This window comes from Vitis vinifera, chromosome 19, assembly GCF_030704535.1.
Source record: "Vitis vinifera cultivar Pinot Noir 40024 chromosome 19, ASM3070453v1".
Classification (NCBI taxonomy): domain Eukaryota; kingdom Viridiplantae; phylum Streptophyta; class Magnoliopsida; order Vitales; family Vitaceae; genus Vitis; species Vitis vinifera.
In genome coordinates, this window is record NC_081823.1 from 4,419,516 (window position 1) to 4,445,732 (window position 26,217).

A 26,217-nucleotide genomic window follows, 5' to 3' on the forward strand; every position below is an offset into this window, starting at 1 on the left:
TTGGTGTAAAATGGAAATAGATCCAGCAAAACGCGGGATTCTGAATTGGGAGACGCGAGTTCGCATCATTGAAGGGGTTGCTCAGGGACTTCTTTATCTCCATCAGTACTCCAGATTGAGAGTTATTCATCGAGATTTGAAGGCTAGCAACATTCTTCTGGATAAAGACATGAACCCTAAAATATCAGATTTTGGAATGGCAAGAATTTTTGGAGGAAATGAATCAAAAGCAACAAAACATATAGTTGGGACTTAGTAAGTGAATCCTAACGCATTGTAAAATATGTGGATTGTCTCACAACATGCTTTTTTTTGCGTATATATTTGTATTCATGCAGTTATTAAATGAATTGTTGTAATAATGAATCCAGTGGCTATATGTCCCCCGAGTATGTTTTGCGAGGTCTCTTTTCAACTAAATCTGATGTTTTTAGCTTCGGGGTCTTGTTACTAGAGATTCTAAGTGGCAAGAAGATTACCGAATTTTATCATAGTGACTCACTCAATCTTCTTGGATATGTAAGTAACACAATTTTCCTCTGATGTACCTAGATTTATCATGTTTACTACTATATTTCAAGCTTCAAGTTACATCCTTGAATGCAATTGACCAAATTAAGACTATATATATTTCTTTTTTTTTGGGAATTGTTCATCAAAGTATAATTTTTTTTTTCTTTAGGCATGGGATCTGTGGAAAAACAACAGAGGACAGGAGTTGATTGATCCAGTACCGAATGAGATATCTTCGAGACATATTCTGTTAAGGTACATCAATGTAGCCCTTCTCTGTGTTCAAGAAAATGCAGATGATAGACCCACGATGTCCGATGTTGTCTCCATGCTTGGTAGGGAAAATGTACTTTTATCTTCTCCAAATGAGCCGGCATTCTCATATCTAAGGGGCGTGAAACCACATGCATCTCAAGAGAGGCCTGAAATTTGTTCCTTAAATGATGTAACACTTTCAAGCATGGGAGCACGATAAGTGTTCTAAATTTCAGATTGCATATGCTTAAATGTCTTCAGCATATTGTCTAATATTATATTGGCCATCAAGTTGATTGTTGATGTATTGAACGTGTGAAATTTTGTATGTATTTTTCTTTCAATGCAGTTCAATAATGTGCTTAATTTTACTCAATCCTCAAGTATTCAGACCTGTATCTCATCTTCCCCTCTGTAATTGCTACTGAATCTGCTTTTATGCATTGCCAATCCAGAGTGTAAAATACAACCCTCAAAGCTCACTGCAAATATTCAACTAGTACTAGGAAAGACGAGCTTTTGCGCATGCTACAACTAAGCATAAGTATTGATTAACATATAGGCAAGAGGGAAAGTGAGGAAGGAAAGCAGTTGTAGATTTTTTTGCCTTTTAAGTTGTGATATCATCTAACATTTTTTTAAGGGAAGAAATATTATAATTGAAGGTTTACGTTGAGTACTCGTAAAACCTTCTTTTCTTATTGGACATGGTTTCAATAAAATCCATTTGGTAGCCAAGAAATCTGAGGGAGTTCAAGATGTGAATGAGGAATTTGAAGTCTACCCTCGTCCCTATAGCTTAAAATGAAAAGGCATAGTTACAAACTAAGCTTACATCGTGGCATAAACGTTTATATTCCTTAGTGGGGCTTGCAGTAGAGATTGACCCGGAAGCCAACCAAAAAAGACATGCATCTATGGTTCAAATGATTTTCTAAACTTATTAAATTGATTTTCAAGAACTTGATAAATACCTCATTTCTGTAATAAGGTGATTTCAAACGTTAGAAAACAGTGAAGGAAAATGTGAAATCACAAAACCACCAAGCATAGATGGACACTCAAGAATAAATAGTAGAGTTGGATTTGAACACAAACCTCTTTTAAAGAAGAGAATGTAAAGATGATTATGAAAAATTAGGTGTTGTTTGTTTTTTTAATTTTTTTTTATAGAAAAAATATTTTGTTTTAGATTTCAAATAGTTTGTTTTTGTACATTTTGTTAATATATTACTTATTTCTTAAATTTTTTTAATATAAAAAAAGATATTTGACTTTTTCTGGATGCTAAAAGTAATTTATAGGTTTTTTTTTTACTTCTTAAATATTTAATAAAAATAAAATATTTTAAAAAAAAACTTAATAGTTAACGTTATTAAATACTATTTAGTTTTAAATTCAAATTAAAATTAAGTAAAAAAAAAAAGTAAAACCACCTTAATATTAAATTTGGTTGAAAAAATAAATCTCTTATGTTTTTCCACCACCCATAAGCGACTTTGTGCCAGCATACAAATAAGTAATGTGGGCCTAATGGGGGATTTTTGATATTTTCCTTTTTTTTAATAAGATATTTGAAAAAAAAAATAGTAGTTATATAAATTATTTTAGACAATGTTGTATCCTAAGGGACCTCCTTCCATACAAAAAATGCATGTGGTATTCTTTCAATTATTAAATTTTATCTAGCGAAAAGGTCAACGTGAATTTAAAAAAAGGAGAATTCTCATTTAGGGTGAGCTACCAGTGATAATGACCCAAAAGGGTCACCATGTTTATAAATTCCTATCAAGACCTTTGAAAAGTTGATCATTTCAGAATTCTAATTGTACCTTTTTTTTCCTATTATTCTCATTTAATTTTACCCTTTTTTTATTGTTTTTCTTTTATACTTCTTTACACATTATTATTATTAGTGTTAATATTATTATTTATAATATTAATATTTTGAATTATTCATGTTATTTATTAATATCATTCTTACTAATATTATTTATTTTTATGATTATTATTCATATTTTAAAAATAATAATTAAAAAATAAAATAAAATGAAGAAAAGAAAAAATAGGGAAAAGACAAAGTAAGGATATGCTTGACTTTAAAATAAAAGACATAAGGGTATGTTTGAGTTTTTATATTTTGAAGCATATGAAAGATTATCAAGTTGATGACTCATTATCAATCAGAGCCCACCATCTTTGGTAACTCTCCTTTTGAAAAATGATAAATGAACAAACGGGTCAAACATTAGTAGTATGGAGCCCACCATCTTTGCTAATTCTCCCTTTGAAAAATGATAAATGAACTCTTCCGTGTCATACCTCTCCAATTATAATAAAGTAGCATCCGGTCAATTTCAATTTTTTGACTGTATTTATTTTATTGAATTAGAATTATAATTTAATAAAAATGATAAGAATTCTAACAGCCAATTCTATTATTTAAAGATAAATTGTCTAAATAAGATTAAAATTAAAAATTAATCCATCTAACAACAAATTTAAAATGGATTTATATATCATAAAAAATCATGACCGAAGAAACCAATAACCATAAAAATAAAAGTAGAAAATCATCTATAAACAAATCAAAGAAAAAAAAAAGATTTTTTTATTTTTATTTTTATGTTTGATTAACTCTATGAGTTGGATATCTTCCACGACAGCTGCAATGATGAATGTAAAGAGAAAGAAGAGAGACAAAATGAAGTATCGAGGAAAGTGAGGGCCGGTTATATCACTACTACAAAAATAATTTATGATGTCACTATTTATGGTGTCGCATTTAAAATAATGACACCATTGAACTTAAAATTTATAAAGGTGACACATCATATAAAAAATCTTCAATTAGGATAGTTAGATGATGCTAATTTCAGATTTACAGTGTCATTTTTTGGAAGTGACACCATATGAAATAAAAAGTTTTAAATTTTATAACTCAATGGGCCCTTTTTAAAAATAGTGAGTAGGAACAATTTATGAAAAGTTCATTGTTTCCATATATACATTAACTAATATAAAAGATCTTATTGCTTAACCCTAACCATCGTTTTCTTCTCCTTCTTCTCACACCCATGGTCGGCACACCCATAATTGATATTCTTTGCTTCGTAAAATCTCGGGTAAGTCAAAATCTCTTATCTATCATCTTCATTTTTTTTATTAATGCAAAAAACTTTGTTAGTATAATTGTTTTATATCTCTTGATTTAGTATATCTATGATGTGGGTTTTGTAAATGGTGTTTTTTATCGAGTTCCAGGGAAGTAAAAACTAGGTTTAACATTCTAACATATTTTTTGTTTCATTGCTAATAAGCCCCAAAACAAATGAAAACAAGAAAAATGAATTATTTTTAAAAATTTTGTCTAATTGAGAATGAGAGATACATTAGTTTGTAGTAATTTTTCGCATGAAATGGTATTTTATTGAAGACTTGACTATATTTGATACTTTTTTCCACAACTTTTTGGTGAAGTCTAACAATAGAGATTGACATCTACTACAAGATGATGCTCAATTAATCCAAAAGCACTTAAGTTATTTAGGGTTTTCTTCGGTTAACCTAAGAAAACATTCCTACTTTCTTTGTATTGAGTCAGCTAAATAGAATAGAATATTGGGTATCAGAGTGGTAAAGGGTATTATAAATATGACTTTTTTTTTTTAGAGTCACCTACATGGAATGAATTATTGGTAGGTGAACAAAATATTGGAGTGATTGTAATAGTTGAATTAGTAAATGGAAGATAAGTGTATGTTGCTTTGTTTATTCTATAAAAACAATAATTTTAGTAGTTGAAATTTACATGCTTTGTTGTTTTATAAAAACAATAATTTTAGTATTTGAAATTTTAAAATGTGAATGAAATGCCTGAAAATATGTTTTGAAAAATAGGATAGTAATAAATGGAAAATAGCTCATTTCCTAAAAATATTTTGATAAATTAAAATAATATGTGGTTAAAATATATTTTTGTGAAAGTATTTAAAAATGAATCAAAATATTAATAATTGTTATTTTGTTTGAAAATAATTTAGGAATATAAAATAATATTGGGGATAATTTTTTAGTTTAAATTGGGTTATAAATGGTTAATTTTTTTTGGACTGTCCTTTTTGAAAATAATCCAATGATAATTTTTTTAAATAAGAATGTTAAAAATAATTTTAAAAATAAAATTTTGTTGGCAATGATTTCTCTAAAAGTATTTTAGGCATAAATGGAAATTTCTTGTATGAAAATAAGAGAATATATATATATATATATATATATATATATATATAATAGACATAAAAATAGACTTCTTTGATATTTAATAAACAAGTGAATTTTTCTCTAAAAAAAGAATAAAATAAGAATTTCTCTATATAATAAAATAATTTATATATGAGATAGTTTTCAATAAGAAAGTTTTGAAAATAAATTTGGGATAAAATATTTTTTAGTAAGTTTTGTTTAGATAATTCAATAATAAAGTGGTTTATTAACTTTTCTTAAAAAATAACATTCTTCTTTCTTTTTTGAATTGATCAATTTTTTTAGAAATAAAATTGTTAGATTCTATTTTTTGTAAATGTTTAAGAAATTCTAAAAAAATTCTTTAAAAATAAAATGACCTTTCTACCACATTCCTTGTAATAAATAATTGTTTTTTATAAATATTGTAAAGTAAAAAAAAAAAAAAGTCTTTGTTTAGTTAACCTAAGAAGACATTCCTACTTTTCTTTGTGTTGAGAGTCACCTAAATGGAATGAAATATTCAATATCATAGGAGAGTAAAAAGTATTGTAGAAATGATTTTGTTGAGAGAGTTATCTAAATGGAATGAGATATTGGTAGGTGAATAAAATATTATGGTGATTGTAATAGTTGACTTAGTGAGTAGAGGAGAAGTGTATGCTTCTTTGTTTATTCTATAAAAACAATAATTTTAGTAGTTGAAAACGTGTATGAAATGATTGAAAATATTTTTTGAAAAATAAGAAAATAATAAATGGATAATAGCTCATTTCCTAAAAATCTTTTGATAAATTAAAATAACTTGTAGTTAAAATATATTCTTGTGAAAGTATTTAAAAATGAACCAATATATTAATAATTGTTATTTTGTTTAAAAATAATTTAAGAGTAAAAAAATAATACTGAGTTCAAATATGACTACTTTGTTATGAGATTCATTAAAGAAATAATTGTTGATTTTACAGTTATTGCATCAAAGGTTTTACTCGTTTAATGAATTGTACATAATTTCATACTTTCAATTATTGTGATATTAATGTTATTCTCATTTGATTTCAGTTTGATGACAAATAAAACATATTCTCAAGTAGAATTTGATGAAATTAGAGAAAAATAGATTACTTTTGTGTTATAACTAATCATGAATCATATTGATGTATCGTGATCATTCATGGTAAGTCCCTTAGTTGTTATATGATTGAATTTTCCATTGATATTGTATAACATTACTTATTCTTTACGAACTATTTTTATACCAAAATGAGAAAAAGGAAAAAGAAAAAGAAAACATTAGTACTTAGATTTGTTTATTGTTTATAACATCACATTTTTATTTTCAATAAGAACTCTAAAACTCATTAAACTATGAAATGCAGGTATACACTCTTGGGAGGACAATATGAAGAATAAAAAGAAAGGAGAAAGAGGCAACAAGATTTAGGTTTTTAGATATGACTCTTATGTCATATATTATAGGACATAAATGTTACTTTATTTGGAATTGAGAATTTTGGGTTTTTGGATGCAACTCTTGTGTCATTTTATGGTTAGCCGATTTTATGCATATGAAATGCAAGTATACATGAATGTTGGGAAGCTTAACATTTCTAAATCATGTTTTAATGTGTATTCACTTTTCTTTTTTAGTTTTGGTGGGTTTGATGTGTTTGATGTACTATCATTTTGTGAACATTTGATATACAAATATTATGAAAATATAATTTGATATTATTTAACCTGTGTAAATTGTCCATAAATATAATAATCATATTACATTTAACTTATATTTTCATAATGCTTATGAATTAATTTGTAACATATTACATCATCCAATAATATTTGTATATCAAATGTTCACAAAATGATAGTACATCAAACACATCAAACCCACCAAAACTAAAAAAGAAAAGTGAATACACATTAAAACATGATTTAGAAATGTTAAGCTTCCCAACATTCATGTATACTTGCATTTCATATGCATAAAACCGGCTAACCATAAAATGACACAAGAGTTGCATCCAAAAACCCAAAATTCTCAATTCCAAATAAAGTAACATTTATGTCCTATAATATATGACATAAGAGTCATATCTAAAAACCTAAATCTTGTTGCCTCTTTCTCCTTTCTTTTTATTCTTCATATTGTCCTCCCAAGAGTGTATACCTGCATTTCATAGTTTAATGAGTTTTAGAGTTCTTATTGAAAATAAAAATGTGATGTTATAAACAATAAACAAATCTAAGTACTAATGTTTTCTTTTTCTTTTTCCTTTTTCTCATTTTGGTATAAAAATAGTTCGTAAAGAATAAGTAATGTTATACAATATCAATGGAAAATTCAATCATATAACAACTAAGGGACTTACCATGAATGATCACGATACATCAATATGATTCATGATTAGTTATAACACAAAAGTAATCTATTTTTCTCTAATTTCATCAAATTCTACTTGAGAATATGTTTTATTTGTCATCAAACTGAAATCAAATGAGAATAACATTAATATCACAATAATTGAAAGTATGAAATTATGTACAATTCATTAAACGAGTAAAACCTTTGATGCAATAACTGTAAAATCAACAATTATTTCTTTAATGAATCTCATAACAAAGTAGTCATATTTGAACTCAGTATTATTTTTTTACTCTTAAATTATTTTTAAACAAAATAACAATTATTAATATATTGGTTCATTTTTAAATACTTTCACAAGAATATATTTTAACTACAAGTTATTTTAATTTATCAAAAGATTTTTAGGAAATGAGCTATTATCCATTTATTATTTTCTTATTTTTCAAAAAATATTTTCAGTCATTTCATACACGTTTTCAACTACTAAAATTATTATTTTTATAGAATAAACAAAGAAGCATACACTTCTCCTCTACTCACTAAGTCAACTATTACAATCACCATAATATTTTATTCACCTACCAATATCTCATTCCATTTAGATAACTCTCTCAACAAAATCATTTCTACAATACTTTTTACTCTCCTATGATATTGAATATTTCATTCCATTTAGGTGACTCTCAACACAAAGAAAAGTAGGAATGTCTTCTTAGGTTAACTAAACAAAGACTTTTTTTTTTTTACTTTACAATATTTATAAAAAACAATTATTTATTACAAGGAATGTGGTAGAAAGGTCATTTTATTTTTAAAGAATTTTTTAGAATTTCTTAAATATTTACAAAAAATAGAATCTAACAATTTTATTTCTAAAAAAATTGATCAATTCAAAAAAGAAAGAAGAATGTTATTTTTTAAGAAAAGTTAATAAACCACTTTATTATTGAATTATCTAAACAAAACTTACTAAAAAATATTTTATCCCAAATTTATTTTCAAAACTTTCTTATTGAAAACTATCTCATATATAAATTATTTTATTATATAGAGAAATTCTTATTTTATTCTTTTTTTAGAGAAAAATTCACTTGTTTATTAAATATCAAAGAAGTCTATTTTTATGTCTATTATATATATATATATATATATATATATATATATATATTCTCTTATTTTCATACAAGAAATTTCCATTTATGCCTAAAATACTTTTAGAAAAATCATTGCCAACAAAATTTTATTTTTAAAATTATTTTCAACATTCTTATTTAAAAAAATTATCATTGGATTATTTTCAAAAAGGACAGTCCAAAAAAAATTAACCATTTATAACCCAATTTAAACTCAAAAATTATCCCCAATATTATTTTATATTCCTAAATTATTTTCAAACAAAATAACAATTATTAATATTTTGATTCATTTTTAAATACTTTCACAAAAATATATTTTAACCACATATTATTTTAATTTATCAAAATATTTTTAGGAAATGAGCTATTTTCCATTTATTACTATCCTATTTTTCAAAACATATTTTCAGGCATTTCATTCACATTTTAAAATTTCAAATACTAAAATTATTGTTTTTATAAAACAATAAAGCATGTAAATTTCAACTACTAAAATTATTGTTTTTATAGAATAAACAAAGCAACATACACTTATCTTCCATTTACTAATTCAACTATTACAATCACCCCAATATTTTGTTCACCTACCAATAATTCATTCCATGTAGGTGACTCTAAAAAAAAAAAGTCATAGTTATAATACCCTTTACCACTCTGATACCCAATATTCTATTCTATTTAGGTGACTCAATACAAAGAAAGTAGGAATGTTTTCTTAGGTTAACCGAAGAAAACCCTAAATAACTTAAGTGCTTTTGGATTAATTGAGCATCATCTTGTAGTAGATGTCAATCTCTATTGTTAGACTTCACCAAAAAGTTGTGGAAAAAAGTATCAAATATAGTCAAGTCTTCAATAAAATACCATTTCATGCGAAAAATTACTACAAACTAATGTATCTCTCATTCTCAATTAGACAAAATTTTTAAAAATAATTCATTTTTCTTGTTTTCATTTGTTTTGGGGCTTATTAGCAATGAAACAAAAAATATGTTAGAATGTTAAACCTAGTTTTTACTTCCCTGGAACTCGATAAAAAACACCATTTACAAAACCCACATCATAGATATACTAAATCAAGAGATATAAAACAATTATACTAACAAAGTTTTTTGCATTAATAAAAAAAATGAAGATGATAGATAAGAGATTTTGACTTACCCGAGATTTTACGAAGCAAAGAATATCAATTATGGGTGTGCCGACCATGGGTGTGAGAAGAAGGAGAAGAAAACAATGGTTAGGGTTAAGCAATAAGATCTTTTATATTAGTTAATGTATATATGGAAACAATGAACTTTTCATAAATTGTTCCTACTCACTATTTTTAAAAAGGGCCCATTGAGTTATAAAATTTAAAACTTTTTATTTCATATGGTGTCACTTCCAAAAAATGACACTGTAAATCTGAAATTAGCATCATCTAACTATCCTAATTGAAGATTTTTTATATGATGTGTCACCTTTATAAATTTTAAGTTCAATGGTGTCATTATTTTAAATGCGACACCATAAATAGTGACATCATAAATTATTTTTGTAGTAGTGGAGGGGCAAGAAGAGGGAAGTTGATTTGCCCATGTTCAGTTTTGCGAGTGTATCTGCTTCTACAAATAACTTCTCTATTGAAAATAAACTAGGAGAGGGCGGTTTTGGATCTGTTTACAAGGTTAGATTACAACCCCTGACAATAATGTTCTACAATCTATCCTGGAATGTAAAGGCCCACTTGATATATACCAAATTTCTTTTACTTGCTGTAATTGTACTCAGTTGAAATTCCCATGACAGGGAAAGTCACAAAGAAGATATGAAGTAGCTGTAAAAAGGCTCTCAAAAATATCTAAACAGGGATGGGAGGAGTTAAAAAATGAAGCCATGCTTATAGCCAAGCTGCAACACAAGAATCTTATGAAAGTTTTGGGATACTGCATCGAGCGGGATGAGAAGATATTGATTTACGAGTATATGTCCAACAAAAGCTTGGATTTCTTCCTCTTTGCTTTGTAACTTCCACATACATATACTTCCAGCTACTGTATATTCAATGAGAAAACTTTACACATTCATCATTTTTCACCACTTATTTGCTAACATCTATTTATTTGGTGTAAAATGGAGATAGATCCTACAAAACATGGGATTCTGAATTGGAAGACACGGGTTCACATCATTGAAGGGGTTGCTCAGGGACTTCTTTATCTGCATCAGTACTCCAGATTGAGGATTATTCATCGAGATTTGAAGGCTAGCAACATTCTTCTGGATAAGGATATGAATCCTAAAATATCAAATTTTGGAATGGCAAGAATTTTTGGAGGCAATGAATCAAAAGCAACAAAACATATAGTTGGGACTTAGTAAGTGAAACCTAACAAATTATAAAATATGTGAATGCTCATACAACATTTGAAATCATGCAGCTACTGAATGATTTTTCTCATTAATAATCAAATCCAGTGGCTATATGTCCCCTGAGTATGCTTTGGAAGGTCTTTTCTCCACTAAATCTGATGTCTTTAGCTTTGGGGTCTTGTTACTGGAGATTTTGAGTGGCAAGAAGAATACTGGATTTTACCAAACCGACTCGCTCAATCTTCTTGGATATGTGAGTAACACAATATTTATTCACTTACATAACTATTTATGATGTTTTGATATGCTAATTCCTAGTTTTCAATTCCCTTGTTATATCACCTATCCAGTTGTCTTGGGCTACTGGAAAATTTTCACATTATGTCTACCACTCAGTTTCAAAGCTTATTTTATTTTGTTGGCCGATATAAAAAGGACTTTATTATCTTTTACTTTTCGGGAATTTGCATCAATGGATAATTTTCTTCATTTAGGCATGGGATCTGTGGAAAGACAGCAGGGGCCAGGAGTTGATGGATCCAGGGTTGGAAGAGACATTACCAACACACATTCTGTTGAGGTACATCAATGTAGGCCTTCTTTGTGTTCAAGAAAGTGCAGATGATAGACCTACCATGTCTGATGTTGTCTCAATGCTTGGCAATGAAAGTGTACGTTTACCTTCTCCAAAACAACCGGCATTTTCAAATCTGAGAAGTGGGGTGGAACCACATATATCCCAAAACAGGCCTCAGATTTGTTCCTTAAATGGTGTTACACTTTCAGTTATGGAAGCACGATAGTGGTTCAGAACTTAATAAATAATATGCTTAAATTTCAGCATATTGTCTTGTATTGTTCTTGGTGAATTCATAGCTCATATACTAAAATGGACAAGTGACCTTATGTGTGTATTTTTCTTCCAAAACAGTTTAATAATCATCTTGTACTCAACCCCCCTATGGATTCAGACCTGTGTCTCAGCTTCCTATCTAAAATTGCTACTAAATCTAACTTTATCTGATCAAATTTGGATTTAGTTTGAAAATGATCTGTTCCATTGTCAATCCAAAGAATAAAATACAACTTTTTTCATTGCTTAGTAGCTAACAAAAGGTGCCTTTGGGGCCAATCCAACTATAGAGAATCAACCACCCACCTTCCACTTCCTCTCTTATGGATGTTTCTGAATGCCCTGGCATATGTATATCATGTACATATACACCACCAATTTGGCCTGGGATCAGTTTCATCAAGTATTTCAGGAGACAACATAAAACAAGTCAAAAAGTAGATAACTACGAACTAATTGGCCATCCAGCACAGAAAATCCATCTCCCAATGGGGCCTTAAAGCACTTGAATTTACTGTTCTTTCCATCATTATTTTCATTCTGGGCATGGCCTAGATTGAAGAAAGGTCCGATACAAATTGGAAAAGTCATAGAAGGAAATATATCTAGGAGGGAATCCTAACAAAAGGTCTTTCAAAACTGCTACACCTTGCTTTGAATGGTACCTGGTATCTACATTGAATGAGTGTTTTTCCTATGTCCCACCATTAAAATGAATGGGAGTCTTGCAAATTACATAGATTTTTTTTTTTATAATGTATTATTTTATAAATTTCATAGAATTATTAATTTAGTATTTTAGCCCCAAAGTCCCTAAAAAACATTATTTGCTTGAGGGGTTCATATTATCATGCATTAATTTATTGAAATTCTACTATTTTTTCCTTAATTAAAAAGTGAATTTTTTATTTTATTATTTTATTTTTCTTTAACAAAAAAAGTCACTTTTTCTCTTTTTTCTTTGAAGTCCTCTAACTTCATAACACTCGAACTCATTTTCTCATACAAAATAAAATTAATCGAATTCAAATTTGAAACATTGAAAATTAATCAATAACATAAAAATCAATTTATATAATCAAAAACCTTAATTACTATCAAATTACTAACTTTCTAACTATTTACATGATTAATCATTATAAGATTTTTATTATGACAATAGATTTTGGTACTGATGATCTAGAACCCTGATCTGTAGACACACAAGTCCCTGTCATCAAACCCTGATCTAGAACAGTATTTGACATCATGGAAATGCACTGATGATCCATCCACTAGAAACTTCACTTGGAGATTAGATATTCCCAGGCTGCCTCAACTGGCTGTTGGCATGGGATCAGTCAAAAAGTACCGCACAGGGCCATGGAATGGAGTTTGATTTAATGGTTTACCAGTGTTTCCCAATGAGGAGGTCTATTTACCATTAATGATTTTTAATGAGGAGAATGTATATTACTTGTCTCAGGCTGGCAACTACTCTGCTAATCTGGGAGTCACCATCAATCATTTAGGCTTGCTGCAATGGAATATATTGAATGAAAGCAATGATGAGTGGACTACTATGTACACTGTTACCATATGACCTATGTGACAACTATGGACAGTGTGGTATGATCTATGTGACAACTATGGACAGTGTGGTGCTAATGGCATTTGCAGGCTTTCCAGCATGCCAGTCTGTGAGTGTTTGAAGGGGTTCACCCCAACTCAAAAGGAGAATGGGAAATGTTTGATTGGTCTAGTGGATGTGAAAGGGCAGGGACCTTGGATTGCAAGAGCAAAGATGACCTTATGAAGGTCTTAGGGGTGAAATTGCCTGACTTGTTGGAGTTTTGGTTGAACAAGAGTATGAGCCTCAAGGAATGTGAGGCAGAGTGCTTGAAGAACTGCTCCTGTGTGGCGTATGCAAATTCAAACATTAAAGGTGGAAGCAGTGGTTGTTTGACCTGGTATGGAGATCTGATTGATATTGGAGGGTTCACAGATGGGAAAAGTGGGCAAGACCTTTATATCAGATGTCCAGCTGGGGAACTAGGTAAGAGTATTCGACACTCTTTTCACTTCCAAGCTCTTTTATTGTTCATCCATGAAGGTTTAACATGCATTGCTATCCGGATTGCATGGTTGATTATTTTCTCTAGGTGAGTTAGGATCTTTTTCATTTTTGGGATATGAAAGAAAGTTAGGATTGTTTGTCATATATCATAGTGGGACATTTTGACATGGAATAGCTAGCATCCTCAGTAATGGTTTCTATCTTTTAACTAAAGGCACAGAAACAATTGATGGCCAACTCTCTCTGCAGTAAGGTGCAGACAAGACTGAAGCAAGGATTTGATAACAAAAGTTTTTAGCAAAATGATTAAATTTCTTCCCATCTCCTGTTTCAGGGTCAATCCATGGTTCAAATAAGAAGAAAAAACTGGTTGCTGGCCTAGTTGCATCGACCATTTCTGGAATGCTAATCTTGGGCTTGGTGTTCTGATGCATAAAAAGGAAAAAAAATGAGGTAATCCTAATTATTGGTCCATTCAGTGTTTCAACTTTCATCATTGAAAATCTATATCATACAACTGGATCCTGACTACAGTAATGAAGTAGGCACTATCTCATCAATAGGCCTGGAAAGTGAGATGGAAGATTTGGAGTTACCTTTGTTTGATTTGGCTACCATTGATACTGCTACTAACAACTTCTGTGTCATAAATAGAATTGGCACAGGCAGCTTTGGTCCTGTTTTCAAGGTAACATTTGATTGCAAGAAAAAGTGTGTTTCCTATGAGACTATGCAGGGTAGTTTGTCAATAGAACAAGAAGTAGCAGTGAAGTGGTTGTCAAAGAATTCAGGACAGGGTCTTCAAGAGTTTAAGAATGAGATTTTTTTAATTTCCAAACTCCAACACAAGAATCTTGTGAAGCTTTTAGGCTGCTGCATTCAGGGACGAGAAAGGATATCACTCTATGAATATATGCCCAACAAGAGTTTGGATTATTTTATTTCTGTTTGAAAGTCTCAACCCTTTATATCTCTTTGGATTGGTTTGGGTACATGATCATCCATACCATGCTCATGCATCTATAGAGTACAAATAGTTATAATCGCAAAATTTGCAACGGTTGAAATGATGTGCAGATCAAAACAGAAGAGCGTTACTGCCATGGAAAAAGCGCTTTGACATTGTTATGGGGATCTTGCAAGGACTTGTTCATCTCCACCAAGATTCTAGACTTCAAATCATTCACAGGGATCTCAAGGCAAGCAATATACTGCTAGATGAAAACCTGAACCCCAAAATTTCAGACTATGGCTTGGCAATAATTTTTGGAGGGGGATAAAATGGAAGCAAAAACAGAGTAATTGTAACATAGTAAGTTCTGTACTTCAACTTTAGAAATGATGTGCTTTTCCCTTGAAATAACCTACATTTGAAATCTTCATGCAGTGGCTACACGTCCCCTGAGTATGTGATTGATTGCAAATCTTCTGTTAAATCCAATGTCTTTAGTTTTGGTGTGCTTCTGCTGGAGATTGTGGCTTGTATAAAGAACAGGGGGTTCTATCATTCAAACTACCACCATAATCTTCTGGGACATGCAAGTAGAAAGAAAGAAAATCCACCTCTGTCACACACACACATCAAAGACGCATGCCCTCTCTTGCTTTTCTGACAAAGTATATGGCTTCCAATTGCTTTAGACATGGTTGCTTTGGAAACAAGACAAGGCCTTGGAAGTAATGGATGCATGTTTGGAGGACTCATATATTGAATCCCAGCTACTAAGATGCATACAAGTCGGTTTATTATGTGTTGAAAACCTCCCAGCAGATAGACCAGCTATGTCATCTGTTATTTTCACGTTGGGTAATGAGGGAGCAACACTACCTTAACCTAAACATCCTGGTTTCTTCATAGAAATAAGTACGATGGATACAGATGCAACAACAGGACGTGAAGAGTTACCTTCAGAAAATGTAGTAACCATCGCACTGCCAGAAGGTAGATAAAGGATTCAAGCACTGTGTCAGCATGTGCAGGGTGCATCCAAGGTTTAATTCATGTAGGATATAGCACTAGGCTCTTCAATGGATGGGCACCAATTTCCTTAAGGTTGCAAAACTAGATTACAGCTTGGCCCCAAGGAGGCCAAGGTGTTGGATTTACTGCACTAGAACCATATCTGCTGAGCTTCATAATCCTCTAAATGTATGAATAAAATGTGCTGGAGCGTGTCCTCTATGGCAGTTCAGGACAGTGTGACTTGTAACTTAAAACTCACTAGTACAACTTTTGAAATTTATATTTTCACAGGATCAAGTTGGGTATATGCACAAGAATGTGGATTCTGCAGTCAACTTGGCTGCTTCACTTTCTTTTCCTCAGAGTTCACATTTATAGGGCTTATATAGATGCTGAGCTATACAAAAAATCTTGATTTGAAATCTCAAGAATTTCTAGAGGTGTTCAAAATCCTTTGAAATGTCCTTGGGATGTGCAATGAGCTTGCAACAAATTGGAGTGAATGGAGATAAACAAATTGAAAATCAAATGAGAGGATTTGAAGCTTAAACAAATAAACACCTTCACATGATAAGGTGTGAATCTCTACTGTCTCTCTCAAGTTAGACATCTTTTAACTTCTTTTCATCTTCCCAGAAGCTTCAAAATTTTTTGCAAAACATTAACTTGAATACTATACAGTGGCAAACCTTAGTGGGAGCTTTCAAATTATTTAGGAGAAAGAATTCAAGAACTATGTAACAGATGATTCACATAGGTTCTTTCCTTAGGACAAACATGGAAAGAATTCAGGTAAATGGAGATGAATGTTTATCAAATTAACAGAGACAAACCTGCCAAGCAACCATTGAGATGCTGCAAGCTCAATTCAGATAGTTTGATCTTGCAACATTTTTTCCAATTAATTGAGGGGGCATAAGAGAAGACACTGATTTTACATCTTGGTAACTTGTTTTTCATTGGAATTGGAAAATTCCAAGTTACCCTGTTCAGACAATTCTTCCAATTGAAATGATTGAGCCCTTAAACTTGCATAGCACAGTACACTGTTAAGATTCTGGAGTCTTTGAAGACTGCAACCTGATCCACTTGATGCTGTGTCATGGTTCTATTAACTAGCTGGTCATGTCTTAACCCCCAGTTATACCCCTAAAAAGATCTCTGCTTTAATTAGAATCTCTTACTATATTCTTCCTAAACATAATATTTTAAAAGAAATTAACATATTCCTATATGAAAATATTGTCATTGGATACCCTTTTTAAAATAATAGAAAAATTCTTACAAAAAATATATCTTAATAAGAAAATATCAAAGACTTACGTGTTGACTCAAAAAGAAATTTGATACACTTTCCACCACATGCTTTATTCAAACTCAAATGTGCTTAGCATACATATGAACACGAGGGGAAGTGAGGAATGAAGCAATTAAACCAAAGTGATTTAACATTTTTTTTTTTTTTTGTGGAGAAGAATTTAGTATTTTAAGCTTGACTTTGACTCAAAACCTTTTGTTCATTTGGGAAAATTGAATGTGAAGCTGCCCATAAGCTAACCCGAAAAGACATGTATTTATTGTTCCTTTTAATTATCAATTTTATTTTGGGCATGACCTAGATTGAGAAAGGTCCAATAAGGCTTATATATATAGAAGGGGATCTTAATGTACAAAAGTGATGGATGAAGTGCATTCGTCCGCATGAAAAGAAGTAAGGTCCACTTCTTAATGGGAATTAGGTGGAGAATCAATGATGGCCATATTTTGCTACCTACTGCATTAGATTGTGCTTAAGGCTTATCTAGGGAAGGTAAGACCATTGCACTTTACTATGATCCACTACCTCATGCTCGTGTGATGATTATGGTATACGTGACACTTTTAACGTAAATTCAATTTTTTTGAATCTGTATCATTTATATAAAATGATGTAAAGTGTTTTTTCAAAAGACATCTTTAAAAGTGATAAAAAGTGTTGTAGATTTGAAAATAGTTTTCATTGTACTGTATTTTAAAAAATTAATTTTAAATTCACTGTACAATTATCAAAAATCTGACTGAATGTGGTATTCTTCCAATTATTAAATGCATCTAGCAAAAAGGTCCAACGTGTTGCAAAAATCATAAATAAATGAACATATCAAACTATCGGATTAGCTGTTAGGGTAGGGCTTTTTAACTTGTACGGATATTTTAAAAAATAATTCTTCAAAAACGGTAATTTGAAAAATAATTCTTAAAATATGGTAGGTATAAAAATATTTTCAAATCTACGACACTTTTAGCCACTTTGAAAGATATTTTTTGAAGAGACACTTTCTATATTTTTCATATCAATCATAAATGTTAAAAAAAAAAAAATTGAATCTACACTAAAGGTGTCTCTTGAAGAGACTTCTTTGGTAATTCCATAAAATTGAATTTATGTTAAAGGTGTCTCTTCAAAAGACACTTTTCCATAATTTTTTTATTAGTAATAGACGTTAAAAAAAAATTGAATTTATACTAAAGAAATATCATTTTTACAATACCATAAAATCAAATTAATACCAAAGGTGTTTCTTGAAGAGACACCTTTGATAATTTTCATATCAGTCACACAGTGAAAAAAAATTGAATTTACATTGAAGGAGTCTATACAATTCCACAAAATTGAGTTTATACTAAATGTATCTTTTGAAGAAACATTTTCCACAATTTTTATATTAGTCACCTATCGAAGAAATTAAATTTATACTAAAAGTGTCTCTTGAAGGAAAACCTTTTAATATAAATTTAATTTTATGGAATTGTGGAATGTGTCTTTTAAAAATATATTTTTAGTATAAATTCAATTATTTCAATGAATGACTGATACAAGAATTGTTGAAGGTGTCTCTTCAAGAGACACCTTTAATATAAATTTAATTTTATGAAATTATAAAAAGTGTCTTAAGAAGACATCTTTAATATAAATTCAATTTTTTTATTATGCAACTTATATGAAAACTGTGAAAATTGTCTATTTAAAAGACACTTTTAATATAAATTAGATTTTATAGAATTATAAAAGGTGTCTTTTGAAGAGACACTTTTAATGTAAATTCAAAATTTTTTTAACATGTATTATATAAAAAATATGGAAGGTGTTTCTTGAAGAGATACTCTCAATGTAAATTCAATTTTTTTGAACGTGTATCATTTATATAAAAATGATGTAAAATGTCTTTTCAAGAGACACCTTTAAAAATGACAAAAAGTATTGTAGATTTAGAAATAATTTTCATTATACTGTATTTTAAAAAATTAATTTTAAATTCACCGTACAATTATCAAAAATCCTTATAGGTACCACAAACAACTCTTTGGTGCCATACCTCCAAATGGTCACAAGTGAGATTGTGATCAGTCTAAAGCAATTATAATAAAAATTAGTAATTTGTCACATCAACTTTTAATGTTTTTAGAATATCATCTATCATGCATTTCAATTTTATTTATAATATTTATTTTATTGATTAAAAATTATAATTTAATGTATCTTGCCTAATATTAATCTATACTAAATTAAAAATACGACACTTATAAAACATTTCTATCCAAAAATACCTTTATAAACCTGTCTTTCCACATGAAAGATGTCTTTTCTTGTCGTAACTCTTTCCTATGATAACAATTGAGAGCTAAAAATAACTAAAGAAAAGTTTTTCAAATCCATTTGCTTATAAATTCTCTTTCAATGAATATTTTTTTTTCTAAGTTTCTCATTTGATCTCTGCATTTGCCTTCTACTCACTACCATGTTTCTCAACAAGGATCTAAGTATCTAAATTCTCTATTATTTTATTTATTTATTTATTTTATATTGACTTTTGGTTTTGTTTTTTACAATGCCCATTTGTGTTTATAACCATTCACCCCCAAAACGTTATCATAATTGTTAGAACTATGTCTTCATTGTCCGATATTGACATATTGTCGGTTTGAAAATGGGTATGAATTATAATATAACTTCATAATAATAATAATAATAATCACAACCAAAGTGATAAATTAATTGTTTCAAAATAATTATATTTATTTTAAATGTTTTCTACCTTTTTTCTTTACTAAAAATAAAACTTAAAGCAACGGTAATATTTTAAAGAAATAATTAATATTATAAAATTTGGTTTAGTCAAAAACAATTATTTAAATAAATTGAGGTTCCATTTGAATAGTTTATTTTTATTTTTATTTTTTTATTTATTTATTTTTTTTTAACTTAGTTGAAAGCTAAAATTGAAGCAAATCATGATTTTTTGAACAAAAAAAATATTAAAAAAAAATCATGAAATATGAAAAACTTCTCAATAAAACTTTGAAACAACCTTTTTACACACTTCCATATTAAAAATTCCCTTCAAGGCCAAAAGCATAAAAGCTCTTATCAGTTTTTAAAAATAAATTTTCAAATTTTCAAAAATTGATCCAAATAGAACCTAAATTAAGAATATGTTTTTATGAAAATAAATTTTAAATTTCTATTTTAACTAATTTTCTTAAAATGTTAAAACTTTCTAACATAAATATTACTGATAATTAGTTGCATATTATGTAAAAAACATGTTTGTTGATTTATTTGTTCTATTTTTTTTTTATTAACTCAACCAAACATAATCTTTTTTTAAACAAAAATGGTTTTCTAAAATTCAGTTCCCAAATACCATTTTTTTTTTTATTTGAAAACACCAAAAACCGTTGTTCAAAACAATTTTAAAAAACAACAATCATACAGACCCTTAAATTTTATCCATTGTATTATAACACAAATTGTGAAGTGTTAATTGAAGTTTGATATACACATAATTTCTGTTTTTATTTTAATATAATGACTACAAATTTATTATTGAGAAGTAAAAAGGAAAATACAAACATTCTTTTTTTTCTTTTCTTTTCTTTCTCTTCTTATTTTTTTTCTTTTTTCTTTTTATAAAAAAAACAGTGACATTTTTTTCTTTCATTCTCTTCTTTTACAAATGTACTCCTTTTCTTTTATATATTTCCATATTTTACGCAAGTAAATGAAGGACAAAAGAAATAGATTAGGTGATAAATAAGGATGAAATAAAAAACAAATTATTATCCATAAGAAAAATGTGTATCTTTTAAAAAAAAATTCACAAAGATAATTATATTAAGAGTTATTTATATTATTTTATATATTTATATATTATTTCAATTGGTTTTAAAATATATAAAAATATTTTCTTTAAATAATTTCCAAATAAACTACCTTTTTTAATAATGAATATATAAAATAAAATTTCAAATTTAATTTAAATTATTCAAAAAGTTTGAAACTAATAAGGTAATAGAATTATATAGAATGGTACAAGAAATAGAAATATTATTAATATGAAAGAAATATTAATATAAATAAAACACTATTTTATATATATATTTGAAAACAAATATTATATATCTTATAAATATTTTTATTTATTTATTAGACTAAAGTATTGTAAATGAATATATTTTTATATTAAAATAATCCAGTTGATTAATTGTAAATATATCATAATGCACGTATTTGATGATAAATGCATAGAATGAGGATTCTGCTGTCCGATGGATGATGCTGCAGTCCCTGTTTCAAGGCTGCTGTATCCAATATAGCAGATCGATCTGTGGAAAAATTAATGTTTTATTGTTTGAGAGCCTTCAATTTTATTCATACTTCTCACCAATCTTATGGTATATAATCCTGTGAAGTTACCAGTTATCACTGAAAAGTACTACCCACCAGAGTATAATAGTCATCCAATCTTATACTAGTCAACAATGATTTACATGGTTCCTTCTTTCGGACTACCATTGAAAGAATTCAGGTAAATGGAGATAGATGTTTATCAAATTAACAAAGACAAACCAGACATCGAGATTGGCATGCCAAGCAACCATTGAGATGGTAGCTGCTTCCAGGCTCTAGAACACAAACTCATTTCAGATAGTATGATCTTCTGACATTTTTTTCAATTGGATTAGGGAACATTTGGGAGACTCAATAATTTTGCATTTTGGTAACTTGTTTTTCATTGGAATTGGAAAATTCCAAGTCACCCTGTTGAGACAGTTCTTCCAATCGAAATGCGCTACTCTGTTGGACTTGGACTGAAAGCCTGGCCAAGTCAAAAACCGCAACCTTATCCTCTTGATGCTGCGTCTTGGTTGCTGAAGAGGAGCTGTCTGACAAATTCTAGGAAAAACCTACGTTAGAGAAATTTTAGTATTTATTTTAACTAGTATATAGAAGTCTTCTTTTCATCTGTGAAAATTTCGATGGAGACCCATCTTTTCTTCGCCTTCTTTTGTGCCTGGATTTGTCTCTCAGTTCCCTTGGAGTTCTGTATTGCAGCTGATTCCATAAGGATGCACCAATCCATAAGCAATGGTGAGACTTTAGTTTCCTCAGGCCAAAGCTTTGAACTAGGCTTCTTCTCTCCTGGAAACTCCAATAATTGGTACTTAGGAATATGGTACAAGAATACACCCCAGACAGTTGTATGGGTTGCCAACAGAAACAACCCCATCACAGATTCTTACCGAGTTTTAACCATCATCAACAATGGCCTTGTTCTTCTCAACCGGACAAAGAGTGTAATCTGGTCTCCCAATTTATCAAGGGTACCAGAAAATCCAGTTGCACAGCTCCTGGAGACTGGAAATCTTGTTCTTAGGGACAACAGTAATGAGAGTTCTAAAAGCTATATATGGCAGAGCTTTGATCATCCATCAGACACACTGTTGCCAGGCATGAAGATGGGAAGGAACTTAAAGACTGGTGTACAACGAAATTTGACATCATGGAGAAGTGCAGATGATCCATCCCTTGGAGACTTCTCTCTCAGAATCGATATTAGTGTGCTGCCTTATTTTGTTCTTGGTACGGGATCGAGCAAAAAAGTCCGATCTGGGCCATGGAATGGATTTGAATTCAATGGTCTTCCTGCGTTGAAAAACGAGGTTTTCAAATCAGTTTTTGTTTACAAAGAGGATGAGGTATATGCGTTCTATAAGTCTCACAACAATGCGGTTTTTACAAAACTAACATTGAACCATTCAGGTTTCGTCCAGCGTCTTCTATTGAAAAAAGGGAGCTCTGAATGGGATGAATTGTACTCGATACCTAATGAACTTTGTGAAAATTATGGGCGGTGTGGTGCTAATAGTATTTGCAGAATGGGCAAGTTGCAGATTTGTGAATGTTTGACGGGTTTCACACCGGAATCAGAAGAAGAATGGAACATGTTTAATACATCTGGTGGATGCACACGAAGAATGCCTTTAGCTTGCCAAAGTGAAGAGGGATTTGTAAAGGTAACTGGGGTGAAATTGCCGGACTTGATAGATTTTCATGTGATTATGAGTGTGAGCCTTGGGGAGTGTAAGGCGTTGTGCTTGAACAACTGTTCTTGTACAGCATATGCCTACTCAAATCTTAATGGAAGCAGTGGCTGTTTGATGTGGTCCGGGAACCTGATTGATATCAGAGAGTTAAGTACAGAAACAAATAAGGAGGACATCTATATCCGCGGGCACACTTCCGAGCCAGGTAAGACACTTGATTTTGTGTAACTCACTTTTTCCTTTTAAGCTATCGGGGCTCTCTCCAATAGCCTCAGCCCTGAGTTATCCTGGTAATCAAGACGCAGAATAACTTATTTTCCAGAGGACAGAGATTCAACTTCACAAGAAAATTATAATCTAGTTAAAAATAATACCCCTATATTATGCTCCTGAAGAACCATAGTTCTTAGGATCCAGGTTAACTAATGATGAACTGACTTGTAATAATCCTAACAAGCAGAAAGCAAATATCTGATTCATTTTCTGAAGAAGCAGGGAAATCTGGGGAAATAGATACTTCATTCTTGTCACCGTCTGTTCCAGAGTCACACACTAATCAGAAGACCAAAAAAATAGTGATCATCCTTGTTATATCCAACTATTTTGGAATCCTCACCTTGGGCTTAGCAGTCTGGTTTCTATTTCTGAAGAAGAGAACAATGGGAACAGGTATGCATACTTATCCACCTTGATGATTTTGTTGAAAGAAAACCATGTGGTAGTGCTTTAAAAGCTACTTCTAAGTTATTATCCCTTTTAACAGACCAGGAAAGCAAGAAGGAGAACTTAGAGTTACCTTTGTTTGACTTGCCTACCGTTGCAACTGCTACTGACAACTTCTCCAACACCAATATGATTGGAGCAGGTGGCTTTGGGCCTGTGTACAAGGTAATATGCGCCATCTTATGCATCTCGGTAACCCAAAAATGATCTCGAAACAAAGAAGAGAAAAATATTTGCATCTTACACATCATATTTTGCAGGGCAATCTACCAGAAGGAGTAGCAGTAGCAGTGAAGAGATTGTCCAAGAATTCAGCACAGGGTGTGCAAGAGTTCAATAGTGAAGTTGCTTTGATGGCGAAACTTCAGCACAAGAATCTTGTCAGGCTTTTGGGCTGCTGCGTTCAAGGAGAAGAAAGAATATTACTCTACGAATATATGCCCAACAAAAGCTTGGATTATTTTATTTTCGGTTTGAGCTCCGTATCCTTATCTGTTTGGATTAGTTTCACTTTTTGGTCACCCATATTATGCTCAGTCGTGTTCAGCTCAATTCACACATCTAAGTAATGAATTAGGCCTAATAAAAAAATTTATAAAGGCGGATGTAGTGTGCAGATCAAAACAGAGGAGCATTATTGGCATGGGATAAGCGCTGCGAGATTGTTATGGGGATTGCACGAGGGCTTCTCTACCTCCATCAAGACTCTAGATTTCAAATTATTCACAGGGATCTCAAGACGAGCAATATTTTACTGGACGACAATCTCAACCCTAAAATTTCAGACTTTGGCTTGGCAAGAATTTTTGGAGAGAATGAAATGGAAACGAGAACAAAGAGAATTATTGGGACTCAGTAAGTTATAAACCTTTATAATCTTATAAAATGGAATTTATCCCTTCAAATAACTCGTACTTAAAAATGTTGGTGCAGTGGCTATATGTCCCCTGAGTATGTGATTGATGGGCACTTTTCTATCAAATCAGATGTCTTTAGCTTTGGTGTTCTTTTACTAGAGATTGTGAGTGGTAAAAAAAACAGAGGGTTCTCTCATCCATATCACCACCACAACCTTCTGGGACATGTAAGTAGAAAGAATGCAATGGTGTTTCCTCTCTCTCTCTCTCTCTCTCTCTCTCTCACTCTCAATTTGTCTCTACTCTCTGCCTTTTTCTGGCTTTTGTGGAAGACAATAAATATGATTTTTTTCTCTAGGCATGGCTGCTGTGGGAACAAAACAAGGCCTTGGAATTAATGGATGCATGTTTGGAAGATTCATGTGTTGCATCACAGGTATTACGATGCATACAAGTAGGTTTACTATGTGTTCAGAACCTTCCAGCAGACAGACCAGCAATGTCATCAGTGATTTTCATGTTGGGTAATGAGGGAGCAACATTGCCTCAACCTAAACATCCTGGTTTCTTCACGGAAAGAAGTTCAGTGGATACAGATACAATGTCAGGAAAGATAGAGTTACATTCAGAAAATGAAGTAACCATCTCAAAGCTAAAAGGTAGATGGAGAATTCAAACATCTGCTTAGTGAATTAGTTATGCAGGTGCCAGCTTCTCTGACTGAAACGGCTTGCAAAGGTTCCTCTGTTGCAGCTCAGGGCACTGAAATCTGCAACTTAAGACTCACTAGTAGAATTTCTAAATTCAGATTCCCTCTGGATCTGGTTGGTAGTAAGCAGAAGAACATGTATTCTACAGTCACTTTATATTCCACTTGTTGTAGAAGCCCAATTGGGGCTACAGCCGAACGCCCATTAAAAGCCCAAACCAATTGAGCCTAGAGGATGAGTGACAAAGCCCAATGCAATCTCAAGGCAAGGTGTTTGTACCTTGCATTTGATCCACTGAGCTTTAAAAGCAAAGGTGAGGCCATTGAGCTCTATGTCATGCTAAAGTAATAGCGTTGTAAAATTAAATACATAGCAAGATTAATGGTTTTTCTTCAAAAAATTTTTATGTAAATGTTTACATTCATGTTTATTTTCATAATAATAATTATTAAATTAATATAATAATTTTAAAATAATAAAATATAAAAATAAAGAGATAAAGTTAAATATTATGATTTTCTTTTTGTCTTAAACATATCTTTATATTTAAATATTATATATGTTCTATTTAATAAATTTTAAAATATTAATATATTTATATTTATCTTTATAATTTAATTTGGTATGTGCAATATAAAACTGAAATATTATTAAAATTTGTAATTATATATTTTAAATTTCTTATAATTTTTTTTTTGTATAATCTATAAATTATAAAATTATTATTTTACCAGTTTTCGTGAATGTAACAACCTACATCTCACAACTTTAAAACATATTTACAAATTAAGAACTCATACATATATAGCGCCAAGATA

The 26,217-nt window shown here is 30.3% G+C and overlaps 2 protein-coding genes and 1 long non-coding RNA gene across 3 annotated transcripts in view; 2 read left to right on the top strand and 1 right to left on the bottom strand.

Moving 5' to 3' along the window:
- The window catches only part of LOC100267572 (uncharacterized), a 28,190-nt gene extending 2,459 nt beyond the window's left edge, over positions 1 to 25,731 (top strand). Inside the window, exons 5-25 of the mRNA XM_010645970.2 lie at positions 21 to 255; positions 372 to 519; positions 683 to 985; positions 10,306 to 10,520; positions 10,975 to 11,122; positions 11,364 to 11,540; positions 12,921 to 13,094; positions 13,188 to 13,292; positions 13,359 to 13,401; positions 13,482 to 13,757; positions 14,258 to 14,466; positions 14,856 to 14,977; positions 15,166 to 15,260; positions 15,658 to 15,720; positions 22,016 to 23,314; positions 23,599 to 23,778; positions 23,873 to 23,997; positions 24,093 to 24,303; positions 24,450 to 24,687; positions 24,766 to 24,916; positions 25,048 to 25,731. Of these exons, the coding sequence (XP_010644272.2) occupies positions 21 to 255; positions 372 to 519; positions 683 to 985; positions 10,306 to 10,520; positions 10,975 to 11,122; positions 11,364 to 11,540; positions 12,921 to 13,094; positions 13,188 to 13,292; positions 13,359 to 13,401; positions 13,482 to 13,757; positions 14,258 to 14,466; positions 14,856 to 14,977; positions 15,166 to 15,260; positions 15,658 to 15,720; positions 22,016 to 23,314; positions 23,599 to 23,778; positions 23,873 to 23,997; positions 24,093 to 24,303; positions 24,450 to 24,687; positions 24,766 to 24,916; positions 25,048 to 25,377 (4,847 nt within the window). The 3' untranslated portion in view covers positions 25,378 to 25,731. The remainder of the gene's footprint in view (positions 1 to 20; positions 256 to 371; positions 520 to 682; positions 986 to 10,305; positions 10,521 to 10,974; positions 11,123 to 11,363; positions 11,541 to 12,920; positions 13,095 to 13,187; positions 13,293 to 13,358; positions 13,402 to 13,481; positions 13,758 to 14,257; positions 14,467 to 14,855; positions 14,978 to 15,165; positions 15,261 to 15,657; positions 15,721 to 22,015; positions 23,315 to 23,598; positions 23,779 to 23,872; positions 23,998 to 24,092; positions 24,304 to 24,449; positions 24,688 to 24,765; positions 24,917 to 25,047) is intronic.
- On the bottom strand, positions 6,911 to 9,773 carry LOC132253434 (uncharacterized). The gene is made up of 2 exons (XR_009465300.1): positions 9,676 to 9,773; positions 6,911 to 7,180 (listed from the first exon to the last, which is right to left on the bottom strand). It is a non-coding gene; the product is annotated as an uncharacterized LOC132253434 (long non-coding RNA).
- On the top strand, positions 10,067 to 11,823 carry LOC132253432 (receptor-like serine/threonine-protein kinase SD1-6). The gene is made up of 4 exons (XM_059735457.1): positions 10,067 to 10,183; positions 10,306 to 10,874; positions 10,975 to 11,122; positions 11,364 to 11,823. Exons 2-4 carry the CDS (start codon positions 10,630 to 10,632, stop codon positions 11,670 to 11,672), a joined length of 702 nt encoding a protein of 233 aa, XP_059591440.1. The 5' UTR covers positions 10,067 to 10,183; positions 10,306 to 10,629; the 3' UTR covers positions 11,673 to 11,823.
- Positions 25,732 to 26,217: the final 486 nt, after the last annotated feature.